The sequence below is a fragment of the Cygnus atratus genome, chromosome 17, assembly GCF_013377495.2.
Source record: "Cygnus atratus isolate AKBS03 ecotype Queensland, Australia chromosome 17, CAtr_DNAZoo_HiC_assembly, whole genome shotgun sequence".
Taxonomy (NCBI): domain Eukaryota; kingdom Metazoa; phylum Chordata; class Aves; order Anseriformes; family Anatidae; genus Cygnus; species Cygnus atratus.
Window position 1 is genome coordinate 4,100,468 of NC_066378.1, and position 13,313 is coordinate 4,113,780.

General features: G+C 41.9%; 1 protein-coding gene across 2 annotated transcripts in view; it reads right to left on the bottom strand.

Annotated features, from left to right (window-relative positions):
* GCN1 (GCN1 activator of EIF2AK4) overlaps window positions 1-13,313 on the bottom strand; it is a 42,570-nt gene that overhangs the window by 11,425 nt on the left and 17,832 nt on the right. For both annotated transcript variants that reach the window (XM_035556781.2, XM_035556780.2), the window contains exons 26-45: window positions 11,886-12,067; window positions 11,540-11,620; window positions 10,878-11,021; window positions 10,114-10,241; window positions 9,740-9,929; window positions 9,252-9,322; window positions 8,273-8,438; window positions 7,071-7,265; window positions 6,648-6,894; window positions 5,867-5,988; window positions 5,446-5,560; window positions 4,400-4,579; window positions 3,837-4,057; window positions 3,035-3,103; window positions 2,749-2,887; window positions 2,443-2,639; window positions 1,936-2,078; window positions 1,053-1,170; window positions 696-911; window positions 201-365 (exon numbers count right to left, since the gene is read on the bottom strand). In XM_035556781.2, coding sequence (XP_035412674.1) covers window positions 201-365; window positions 696-911; window positions 1,053-1,170; window positions 1,936-2,078; window positions 2,443-2,639; window positions 2,749-2,887; window positions 3,035-3,103; window positions 3,837-4,057; window positions 4,400-4,579; window positions 5,446-5,560; window positions 5,867-5,988; window positions 6,648-6,894; window positions 7,071-7,265; window positions 8,273-8,438; window positions 9,252-9,322; window positions 9,740-9,929; window positions 10,114-10,241; window positions 10,878-11,021; window positions 11,540-11,620; window positions 11,886-12,067 — 3,089 coding nt within the window. The remainder of the gene's footprint in view (window positions 1-200; window positions 366-695; window positions 912-1,052; window positions 1,171-1,935; window positions 2,079-2,442; window positions 2,640-2,748; window positions 2,888-3,034; window positions 3,104-3,836; window positions 4,058-4,399; window positions 4,580-5,445; window positions 5,561-5,866; window positions 5,989-6,647; window positions 6,895-7,070; window positions 7,266-8,272; window positions 8,439-9,251; window positions 9,323-9,739; window positions 9,930-10,113; window positions 10,242-10,877; window positions 11,022-11,539; window positions 11,621-11,885; window positions 12,068-13,313) is intronic.

Sequence of the window (13,313 nt, forward strand, 5' to 3'; positions counted from 1 at the left end):
ACTGTGCGATGGTTTAAATATATCAACAGATGCAAATGTGTACATTTGCCTCAACAGCAACTCATGTTAGTTTTAAGTCCTGAATTTAGTCCACAAAGGAAGTCCAATACTGTCACTATATTTCTGTGTCTCTACTGCAACAGCAGCATTGTAACAAATACCTAGGAAATGGCAAATTTCACCTTCCTTATTTAACTTACCGCATCTCTGCTGGTAGATTTCATTATCTCGCTCAGCCCAATGCAGACTCCTTGTCTTTCATCATTCTTGTCTGACCTCAGTCCGTCTTCCAGAATAGGAATGATTTCAGGAAGGATCTTCTCTCCTAACTTCCGGACAAGGTCTCCCAATGTCCGTGCCGCAACCTATCCCCCCAAAATTAATTAATTATTTTCTTGTTTTATAAAACTTAAGAAGCTGAATTTTGAGCAAAAGTTAGCTTTTGACTATAAACTACCATTTATGGTATAGACAGAGTAGCAGCAATGGAAACAGCACTATAACAAGTAGTCATAGAAAAAATAGTTTTACTGTCATCACAGTTGCCTTCAGTAAAGAGAGAACTCTTATACTCACTCTCAGTCCAATTAAATTCATTATAGCTTTAGAGTGATTCATAAAAAAATGTTCCTGTGTTCTTCATGAATTAGTTTATAAGGTCTGCAGTAACAGGAATGCATTACTCAGTTTCTCACCGTTCGTTTATCTGCACAAGTACTGGCTAAGAATTTCAGCAGAAGCCCAAAGAGGGTTGGCAAAATTTCACGCAGTGTGCGAGGAGTGTTTGAGACTACAATCTTCCAGACATGTAAGGAGGCTTGACGCACTACCAGCTGGGTGTCAGAGCGGCCCATGTACAGCCCTGCCAGCACCCTGTTCCTCCTCTCCACACCGAGAGCATTAATGATAGCCTGAAAAGAAACAGCACAGAATTGTGTTATCCACACCTGAAACTTCCAAAAAGAACAAGATACATGCTTATTCAATATGTCTTTCCAGCAGGCTTTCCAAGCTGATTTTAAAAAAAGCACAACAGACAGGAACAGCTTTACCTTGTTCGATTGGGCTGTTCCAAAGTTGTCATCCTCTGAGGCAGTTTCTGTGGTCATTTTTCCAGTCACTCCTGAGATATGGAATAAAAGATCTCCAAGGAGCTGAACTGAGCTAAACCTGGCAACAGAAAGCAAGTCAAGTGTTACGAACAGAGTAATCAGGCAGTCCCTGTCCAAGTACAGCAATACATCAAACAGAAACATGAACAAAATGCAAGGCAAAGAGTTAGGTCAGCACTGAAATGCTGTATGGGCTGATACATAAGATCATTCTGCCTACATGACTGTGAACAAGCATGCTGGAGAGAAGGGGAAGGAATGAATTCCAAGCCAGACAGGACGAGAGAGCTCCTGTATCAAAGTAATGTATCAGGGAATTGTGTGGACTCTGAAAAGGAAGATGACTTTGCCAGTATCTGTGCCAACCCAAAAGACATTCACCTGGGATAAAGGCAACCATCAGCACTCAGCTGACACAAGCCTCTTAGTACAACTAATTTTTGAGCAACTGCTATTAGCTGTGAGTGCTCCACTGCACATTTCCATACACAAGTGAACAGTACCTTACTCAGCACTTTGAAAAATGAGAAACAATATGTTTGCGACTAAATATTGCCACATCAGCTACCTTGGAAGTGCTTGTCAGAGTTGCTGTCAGAATTAATAATCTAGTAGGAATGCTTTGCAGGTACCAGGAAACCTGATCCACGGCTGGCAGGGCTTCTCAGGCTCGGTGCTATAAGGCATCATACTCAATCATCAAGCAAAAAGAGACATTTGCTTTTGCTTCATAGGAGGTCTCTGCACTTGCTTGAGAAGCAACAAAGTCTTAATCACACCAGTTTTCTAAGCATGGAAAGTCTGTGGATAAGATATACCCTACCTTATCCTCCACAAATCATCAAACAGGCCATCCTCAAGCTGTGGCAGGAGAAGCGCGATGGCAGTCTCAGCATACATACTTATGATTCTCTGGCCAGCGCGCAGGGCAGTGTCTCTCACAAACTCATTCTCATCTGCTAGTGCCTGAACAGAGAGAGAAGTGTCTGTGAAACCTGGTTTTTGTTTTCTTTTTCCACGACAATATACAAGACCAAGAAGGAAAACAAAAAGATGTTTTCTCTCAGCCATGAAAAGTAAACGAACCATACAGTTGTGAATGGACAAAGGTGATTTCAAGAAATTACTAGTGACCACAAAAGAAACCAAGCAAATAACTTGGAAGAATAAATCATTTATAAATTAAATTCTTTTATGTATTTTTATAGCCCAGCAATGCTGAACAAATATCTACCTGTCTCACAATTACTGGAAATGATGCTTAAAATACTCTGGAGGCTTTTTTATTTTTTAATCTGCTAACAAAACTCTTTAGGTCTCTGCTACATACCTTAAGGATACAAGGGATGATGGGACCAACATAGGGAATGAACTTGTCTCCAAAGGTAATTGGCAGGTAGTTGAACATCATGATATAACCATCGCGCACGTGTGGAGCAATATCCACTTTACTGGCAGTAGCTACAATCTCTGGCATAAGTTTCTCCAGCTTCTCCACCCCCAAACCAGCCATAACTTCAGCCAGACCTGGAGAAAAAAAGCAAGCAACAGAGCTGATAAACGCCAGAAACAACAAAGCTAATCTGATTCAGTAGGAGAAAGCCTGAGCTCCGTATTCAGACACAGCTGTCCTCACCTTGAGCAGCACCAGATCGGTCCACTGAGCTCTGCTCATATGTCAGTGTCTCCATCAGCCATGGCAACAAATCCTCAAAGCATGATTCTCCCATGCCCTTTACCATGGCTCCCAGTGCTTTTGCAGACACTGTACGCACCTAAAAGACAAGAGAAACAAGAGATTTGTAAAATACCCTGTCAAAGTTACTAAGACAGAGATGTGTCAGCCTTATTACAGACCTACAGAAAATGATGATAAAGTTTAACATAATGCACTGAAATGGTATTTGTACAAAAAGACTTACTTCAGGTACAGGATCCAGCAGAGATGCCTTCAGTCCTGGAGTCACACTGGGTAGGTAAGGAGCCAGATCCTGAAACAAAGAGCCCAAAGATTAAGTAGTAGATTCAAAATGAGAAAAACTTAAATCATCTTTATGTAACGGGCAGTTCAGCCCCTTATTATTAGCAATCACCCTTAACATCTCGAGAGTTCAATCAGTTCCTTTTAAAACCCTGCAAATGAGCACGCTGGATTGTTCTCTAAGTAGAAGAAACAACACCAGTTCCGTGCAAACCACTTGAAACCTTTTTGATGCTCAGCCATAACTTAGCACTTTGTATCTAAGGAAAATCCAACACTCTTAACATTTACACAAGGTTTAAATATAGAGATTATCAGCACAAAAATTAAACACGGTTCTTTAGCCTACAGTGAGGTTGTACAAATACTTTTCAAACAAACCCAGGATCCTTTTGTAAGCAACTGATCTGTGTTTCGCTGGTAGTAGTTTTGCTTGTTTATTTGTTAGGGCATTTTATATATGGCAAAAATTAAAAGACTTCTTTTGCAGGGATAAATCTGGTAATACCTAGATGAGGCAAGTGCAAAGCTAACAGTCTCAAGCTCCTGAGAATTTTCACTGCCTTTATAGCCACTGCCTGTTCATTTACATACATTTAATTAAAGCTGCCTAGATTCTAATATTGTTTACCTTAATAACAAAATGCAAATAACAAACCAAATAAATTATCCCCAGTGCTTTCTCCCTTAGCTTCTACACAGTAAAGATAGCACACAGTTAGAAAGCTCCTTTAGTACTGTACCTTCTGATCAGTCAGGGAGTACATGTTCCCAATAATCTGCGCAGCCATTTTCCTCGTGTCTGTGGAACGATCTTGAAAAGCTCTCTGAACAATTGGCATAATAAGAGCTAACGATGGAGCGTCAATGAAATGGACAAATTTGGTATCCAGCAGAGTCTGCAGACACTTCTGAGTCTTCCTGGAAGGGTCAGTGAGAGCATCCAACAGAACTGGAGTGATTGCTGAACATTTTTAAAAAGGAGAGAAAAGACTTTATTTGTACATAAAACAAAAGCACATGCCAGAGTGAGCTGGTGTTCTCTCACAGGATGCTTTACATCCTCTTAAAGCATTCAGAAGCATAGAACAGAGAAAACCCTAACAACATTAGCTGACAAAACAGAAAGGAGTATTCACAAAAAGCCCTGAAGCAGACAGCTGTTGTGAAGCTTCCATGTTATACTGCTATAGAAGTAGCTTCATTTCTACAGAAGTTCACATTTAATCCTAAATGCAGTGAACATAAACTGTGCTATTATAAACCCTGGTCATTGTTCGGCACTAGAGATGCAGACAGTTCTTACCAAGGATCTCTGGATTCCTGATGACAGACCCAATCTGCCTGAGAGCTTGCTGACCCGCATTCTGCACCTTCACATGAGAGTCTGTGAGCACTTCAGTAAGTTTTGGCACAATATTGGGTAAGCAGGAGGAGAGCTGTTTGGGAGCACAGTATGCCATGGCTCCCAGCAATTCCACTGACCCTGTCCATGGAGAACACAAAAAGAAAGAAAGAAAAAAATTGCAAAACAATACATAACATTAAGAAGAAATAAGAGAAGATTCACCTCAAACTCAAATCTACAAGTGGTCTCAGCAGAGAACACAGAATGGCTGAAATCCATTAAGCCACTCTATGCACTTTAAAATACAAAAACTATTTTTGTTTTGTTTAGTACCAGGGAAAAGAAGGGTGGGACAGGGGGGTTGGGAAAGGAAACATCTAGCTTCTGGACTCCTTCTGGAGAGATGAGGGATAAAAAGCATCCCTTGCACCTTCCAGGAGAATTTGCTCAGGTATCATAAAATGGTTTGGGTTGGAAGGGACCTTCAAAATTATCTAACTCCCACTGTGGGCAGGGACACCTCCCACTAGACCAAATTGCTCAAAGCCCCGTCCAACAACCTGGCCTCAAACGCTTCCAGGGATGGGGCATCCACAGCTTCTCTGGGCAACCTGTTCCAGTGCCTCACCACCCTCTCAGTAGAGAATTTCTTCCTAGTATCTAATCTAAATCTATGCTCTTTTAGTTTAAAGCCATTACCCCTTGCCCTGTCACTACTCTCCCTGACAGAGTCCCTCCCCAGCCTTCCTCTAGCCCCTCTTAGGTACTGGAAGGCCACTATAAGGTCTGCCTGGAGCCTTCTCTTCTCCAGGCTGAACAACCCCAACTCCCCAGCTTTCCTGTAGCCCCCTTTAGGTATTTATTGGTACTTATTTAGGTACTTATGATTAGGTGCTTATTCCTACATCCTTACATCTGTAAGGATGCACAAATAAGCAAGGGGAACAACAGCAAAAGTAACTATGAGTTACTGTCAGTCATGTCAGTCAGATATTGGTCCATACCAGCTTTGGTTCTCCAAGATTCCTCTTCTAGTGCTGCAAGAAGTGATGGCAAAACCAGCTTCACTCCATGAGTACTCAAGTTGCTCATCACTGCTTTGGCACAGTCATCTGCAGCCTCCAAGGAGAAGAGAACATTTACAAGGAGTCACAACATGGTTTTTCCTTCTTCACTCAACGACTCAATGGGAACAAAGCCTTCAAGTAAAATTGTGTCTAAGTCCAACAATGCAGCTAGCCGAAAGTAGCTCCCAGTTAATGGCCATTAAAATAAAATGCTTTCAATTATTAAGATCAAGTTATGTTAGTGGCCTCTCAAGGCATGTGTCACCTTCTCAATCTGCCTAACTATAAACAGCATTCATATCCATTCCATTTCTGTTTTCTCCTAACTGCATGTTGTCAGAAATCTGAGGCCTCTTACCTCTCGCACATACTGGTTCCCATCTCCAAAACAAAGCAGCAAGTGAGGTAGCACATGAACCACGTACGGCTCAAAGAGCTTTCCAAGCATGCTGCAGAGCATCTCAAAGGCAAACAGAGCCCCTAAATAAACATAAAGGATAGTCAGAGGAAAATAAACATAAAAGATAGTCAGGGGGAAACATAACTTCATTTAAAGAGAATGGAAAGAGCACATATAATTTGCCAGATATCTGTAGAATTCCTCCAAAATCTCTCAAATCTCAGCCTGAAAATCTCTTGCTTTCTTGCACTTGTGGCAAACACTGTGGTGGAGATCTGTGGTCTCAGAAAGGACAGCAAGAGGCCCAGTAGCATTAAACCCATGTAACAGTCCTGACTCCTAGCTTCGGTAAACAGAAATAAGGACAGGAAACATCCAGCATCACAAGGAAGAACTAGGTTCTGAAAGCCACTCTAGACCAGCTGAGTATGTACTGCCTCAAGAGGCAGAAGCCCACCTAGGAACACCTGCCTTTGAAAACAGGAGGCAGGAGTACAAACATACTGTCTAGGACCAGATAACCTTCTCCCACCACAACGCAAACAGACCAGTTTTAGGACACTGTACACAATTAGTGGCTTCATGACAGACAGCCCTCATTTCCTATGCTGCAAACTTTTGTAAAATAAATGTAAAGAAAAGCACAAGGTATCATTCAACATGACCACAGCAGTAGTAGATACAAGATAAAGGTGAAGTATTTAGAAGGAAAAGCCTTTCAGAAGGAAAAGTTCCTTACCCTCACGCCGACGGAAGTTCTTCTTGTCCTGGATAGCATCGGTTAGCGTGGTCATCATCTCCTGCTGCTTGAGAGAAAGGATGCCAAGGCCTTTCACCAGGCCTGCCAGCCCATAAGCTGCACCTTTGCGCTCAGCATACTTATCCGATTCTAAAAGCAGCTGCATCAGCTTCTGTATCATTCCTCCTGCATCCTCCTTAATTGCAGGCACCAGTGGTGGTAAACAGCTTGCCACTGACTCCTGAACCTGTAAAACAATCCGCCAGCTGTCAGATCACAAAATGCTGATCACTAATGTAACTTTCTCCGAGATTGCACCCACGATGAGAGCTGTCTGTCACCAGAGCCATTTTTAATCTCTCTGACATCAGTGTTAACCTGCCTCTGCGTGGAACATGGGGACTCCTCCAAGAAGGCACCCACCTGCTGAGATGGTGTGGACAAGGCTGCTATCAGTTTGCCAACAATTGGTTTCACTTTAGGGTCACTCTTGTCCAGATGTTTTGCCAGTGAACCCATCAGAATGACCACACTCTGCCTGACAGCATCATAGCTGGCATCATTAGGAGCATTTTTCAGGAATTCTTCAAACACTGGCAAGAGAGAGTTAACATTGTCCTGAAAAACAAAACCACAGAACTTGCCACTAGAGTCCACTCAGAATGAGATTTGCTATGCTCAGTGGACTTGTTTGTTCTTCTCTGAGCCAACAAACCAAACAATCAGACAGTATTTACAGTTCGTTTAATATGCCACATCACATAAAACCTTGTGTCATCCTGACAGGCAACAAATATTTCCTGCTAGAGAGAAGTTAGTCCTTAAAAATTAGATCCCCAAAGCTGTCAGCACAATGTTCTGCCAGAAGCAGTGCAAGTTACCAGGCAAGACTGCTAGCCTAAATGTGAGTGCCTGCTCTTTTGCTTGTTCCATTTGCAAAGAAAGAACAGAAAGGTAAAGCAAACTTCACACTGCTTTTCTAAGAAAGAGAAGGGAAGACAAAATAATAAAAATACTCTGACTGTCATCACCTGTCAAGAGAAGTCATAAAGACAGTTGCGAGACACAAGAGTGATAACAGAGCAGAAACACTGAGCTTAACGTGAATATAGAGGACTGTCCAGAAGAGGTGACTGGCACACGAGGAAAAAAGGAGACGAGCAATTTACATCCCCTAAACCTCTCCCATCTAACACATCTTTGTGAGGAAGGTCATGATCCTTAGTTTTTGGAATAATTTCAGATGTTATGAAGTTTAATTAAGCCAACGTTCAGAAAGCTTTTAAATTTTGCTTCCTATGAGGCCTGAAAGGGAAATATCACCTTTCCAGAATTAAAAGATTGGTGGTATGATTTTACTTTTATTACTCTGTGGTATATCATTTTAACTCCAGTTAATTCAGGGCTATTTCTTTTTTTATATCAATGACAGAATCATGGTTGTAGCCAACACTAGTCACTAACAGAACATCACTGATCAAAAAAATCCTACTATATGAAAGTTTCAGCTGTTACAAGTAACACCACCATCTAAGAAAAATAAATAAATAAATGGGCTCCAACACGGTATCTACATTTTCATCCCACCTGTTCCCACTGCTAGAGAGAGAAGCATTCAGACTTACTTTGCCATGAGTGTTGAGTGTTGAAAGAGCTGCATCTAACATGCACTTCCTGACCTCAGGACTGCGATCGTTCAGGGCATCCGGTACGAAAAACTGAAAGAGTGGCTTCACCTGAGAACTGTCCAGATGCTGTGAGAGCTTGTTAAGGGCCAACGCTATGCCACACCTGTAAAGATGGTGAGCTGAGTGAGCTTACTGACTTTTGACAGCATTTGCTTGAGGTCTCAAACATATCTGCTATCAACAGCACATTAAAGAAATTAAGAGAGAGAGATGCTATGAAATTAGAGGGCTTCAGTGTCCAAGCTAAGTGCATTTCATTACATAACCCCATGCTGCAGGTTCCCAAAAGGACAACAATCCTTCAGCCAAATAATGCCTTTTATGCTGATTAAGCATTACAGATACTTGGGCCAACACACAGATATCAGGATCACTTCACCTACTGCTGAAATACAGCAGCTGTACCACAGCATACATCAGCACTAAACAAATTAGCTTAAGAGAGCAAACAAGATCTCCAATTAGACCTGTATAGGGCATGCAAGTAGACAAAAAGTAATTATGTAAACTGGAATTTTTTCAGTTCATTAGGGCTAGCACTGCTGCCTGCTTCTCTTGCAACAATCACTTGTCCATACAGAGATAGGAATCCATTAAGATAGGACAAGATTCAGAGAGACTGACAGGGAAAGATCCTGTTCTTAACAGAAGGGCATAGAGAAAATAGCACCAAGTGTTTGGACGGAAGTGAGAGCATCTCAATTCGGAGTGCCCAGCCTGCTTGAGGGGCACAAATATTCTTAACAAGAAGGAACCATGAAATCAGCAAGTCAATACAACTACATGTATTTTGTCCTTGAACATTCCCTTATAGAAATACAAGTGTAGAAACACTGCCTGGATATATAAATAAAAATGTGGAACACTGCATTTGGATGCACAGGAAGCAAGGAGATAAACATGAAGATAACTGTACCTTGCTTCCCACTGGTCAGGTGGTGATTCAGATATCACTCGTCCCAAAGCATCCAAAACTGGAGGTGGCCTCTGCAAGGAGGGAAATTTCATCAGAATGCCTTTTCCAAGGACACAAGCGCAGAGAATACTGTCAGGCATACCTGCAATGCCATTTTTAAAATACTGCAGAGAGGTAATGATACCACTAGCAGAAGAGCATAATAAAAAACAAGCAGAGTGCTAGTTTAGGACCAAAAAAACTTAATTATAGTCCCTGCTCTGCCACAGTCTTCCTGTATCACCTAAGCCATATCGTTCACGTGTGCAATGGTGCCATTACTTGCTGTTAACTTGAGGACCAATACATTAAAGTTTGTGATAAGCTCAAACAGCAACAGTAAGCTTCATGCATATTCTCAGAGCAGCCAAAAGGAAAAATGATCTTTAAAAAATAGAAAATATAGCAAAAGCTTGGGCCTGTCAACCCTTTGGGACAAGAGTACTTACATAGAGCTTCTCCTGGTAAATCTCTGTAAGTTTATTCATAACCTCTGCTGCTTGGTTTTGATACTGAGCTACAGCTCTGGAAAGAGCTTCAGCACCTGCTTGTCGCACTGCCTCTTCATGGTAGATGACATCTTTGATCAGCAGAGAACAGAGGTCAGGCTGCAGCTCCAGACCCATGGACTCCCACAACCTGCAGCACGTACAAAGAGGCAACAGATCACCCTTCAGGTAGAGAAGCCACTGCTACGTGCAATATAAGGCTGACCCAAACCTGCCCTCCGCCTCCAGGAGGCAAAACCCCTGCCTATAAAGCTGCACAAGGTGAACAGCAGAGAGGCCCCCTTACAATCCAGTCAGCTGGGAATAACTCTCACCTCTCTGCCAACTTCTGTATCTCATCTTCCACATCAAACTTTACTACCCAAAGGCGACGCAACAGATTCAGTCCATTCTTTTCATCACTGTCTGGGGTTGGTAGAACCATTTGTAGCTCCATCAGTCCCTGAATTAATTTACAGTAGAATCAGTGCAAATATCTGATTTTAGAAACAGATGCTTTAAAACACTTAAAACTTTTGCCAAGTCAAGCTCTCAGTGGTTGGAAGTATCAAAATTCACGCACACTTGTGCAGCACTAGGTTGTGCTCTGGTGACTACAGTCTTTTCTGTTCCTGAAAACAGAGAAACTAGCTCAGGAGAGCTAAAAAGAAATTTGTTTGATGGCAAAGAAAAAGAAAGCACCCTCAGTTTTTTTGGTTTTATCTTCTTTGAAGTGACTAAGCCTGAAGCTTTCCAAAAACACCAGGCCCAATATAGACAAAGCAATTTTTTGACAGCTTCTCCCTTTGAGACTAAGCTCTAAGCAATTTTAAACAGAAAATGGTAAGCTGTTGTAATTACACTTGTTTTAACAAAACAAAAGTGTGGATAGACCCAGAGTATACTCCTTTCCACCAGGTAAATCTTGCACAAAAAGCATTACTCATAGCATTAACATTCAGTAGCTAAAGCCTCCTACTGCAGACATATCACCCAAGGACTAGGATCACAGCCGAAGCCTCTCTTCAACAGTGTTGCAGAAGATTCACCTCCCCAAAAATGAAAGAAGTCAGTGTAACCATGAGTTGTTCCCACCTACCCTGAGGGCTGCATCTCGAACATTCATGCATGGAGACTGCAGGGCCTGCAGTAACACATCAATCTCCTCCTGTTCCGCATAGGCACAGCCGTCCTCCCCACTGCTACTCGTGCACAGGGAGGTCAGTGCGTTGGAAGCCAGAACCTGAAATGCCGAGAGGAAGCATTAAAGATTCCACCACTGCCCTCTTCTTCTCTGCATTTGATCAAAGGAAGCACAGGTGGGCATTGAGTGCTATCACAAGCAAAGAAATTCTGAAAGAACAGAGACGAGGCTTCAGGATGAAAATAAGAACTGAAGAGTTCAGTCCAATCCCGTGCCTTTTTGTTACTATTTGTCTTTCTGCCACCTCATCCTTTTGATCAAACTTTACTGCTGGTCACTCCGGGGAGTGACTACAGATTTTCTTCAACTGAACAATGCCTTAGAGAAGGAATAAAGTGACACCTGGGGAAAACTGAAGAATGTTTGATGCGTAAAACTCACAGGAAAAAAAGACACAGGTATTTTATCCCCCCACCCCCCCAATACCGTAAACATAGGAGACAAATGATAATATATCAACCACCAGCCTCAGGGACCAGGTGGATGTATTTCCCTCAGTTAGATGCTGATGAAACTGAGGCAGAATCCTGACGGTGGTTATGAAGCCCAGGACTCACCTGTAAACGTGGAGAACCTGTTCCTATCACCCGGGTCAGCAGAAGCAACATGTCCCTTCGGGGCAGCAACTCCGGGCCATTCTGAAAGAGGAGGAGGGGAGAAAAACCCTTACGTCTTGTGACTCCAAAGAACTATGCCTGTGTATGGCCGTCCTTATTTAAGAACCACAATAAAAACCTAGGTCTAGGCACACAGCCAAAACCTATGACAGAAAACAGTCGTACGTGGTTAACTAACTAGTAGAATTAATCTGCTTTGTCTGGTTTACACATTAGGTGTTTCATCCCATCCCTCAGCTGTACAGCTGTTGAGGAAGGTCACCTCATCCCCACAGCTCTCACTTACCTCATCCACCAGCAAAGCCTGGCCATTTGCTGATGATCTCAGCTGAGCGTGAACCGTAAGGATCTGCAGAATCTTGACCAGGAACTCCTCCTTGTCTTCACTGTTATGGGGCGTCTCAATCATAACAGTCTTTAGGAGAGGAAAAACTAAGGAAAATGCTGGAGCTGATAATGGGGCAACACCTGTGAAAAGGAAAAAGAATCCTGTGAGCACAACTGCTCACCATTTTATAATACTGACTGATGCAAAATGTACACTTTGTAGGTTGTAACAGATGTTGCCAGCTTCAATCTTACATACAAACCTGTTAAGTGACTCTAAGTATTTCTGTGCCCCTAAAAACACAGTGTCTACGGGATGATGTCTCGTGTACCTGGACTTAGCCCATACAGACACAACGCTTAGCCTGTTGAAGGCAGCTTGCATAGCCTGCCACCTGTTGAGTCCCTATCACTTTGCCTCTTAGTGGCAGCAACATTAGGGCTCCAAGACTGACATTTGGCACTCAGATCTACCTAATGTTCTTGCTTGCTATATCGATGAGCTGGCTTTAATTAAAGCCACATTAGAATTACAAATTACTTCCAATACTATAATATTTCAGAAAACGCACACAGCAAATGCAATTTTCTGAGCAAAATCCATTGAAACAATTCAATGGATTGAAGTAGATGGACATGCAAAACCATGGTTTTGTCTATACAGACCATACTCAGGGGATGGGGGAGACATCACAAAATTAAATCATTACACAATCAGTGTTGAAATTAAAAATCTAATATTTAAATTGCATTAAGTTTGCATGTACACTCTCTGAGAATTCACTTGAATTAAACTAAAAAAACATTACGGTCAATTTTATTCTAAGCAACAGGATCCACACAGGGATCTGATATTATTTAACTAACTCTTTTTTAAAGTTGCTTTGTCCCAAAGTAGCAGCTTATTTGCCAGCTGTATTCCCTTTAAACACTTCCTACCAACCTAACAAAACCTGTCACTCCAGCCTTCATTTGGATTCTTGAGAATGAGGTTTCTCTAATTCTGGCACAAGGCTCAAACCCTCTTAGCCCCAGAAAAAATTAAGGCTTTTGGATTCCTGTTGTTAAAAGACTTTGATTCTTCCTTCTCACCGGGGCTTGGCTATGGGACATAACAAGTGCTTGTTTCAGTCTTCCAGTTAGTCCAAAGCAAAAAGTTTACAGAAAATCTGAATGCTACAATTAAGAAAAAGAAAGAATGATTCTTTTTGATTTCAAGCTAAACTGTCAGCACTACTTACTTGCTGAGTATATATATGGTTAAGTGTAGAATGTATTCTTGAACATATGCCTGTGGGCCTCTAGTTGGAGTCATGCTTTTATATATTGTTAAAACTAAAGTACTGGATATCTAGGGAAAACGTTTGCTTTCAACATCCTATCTGTG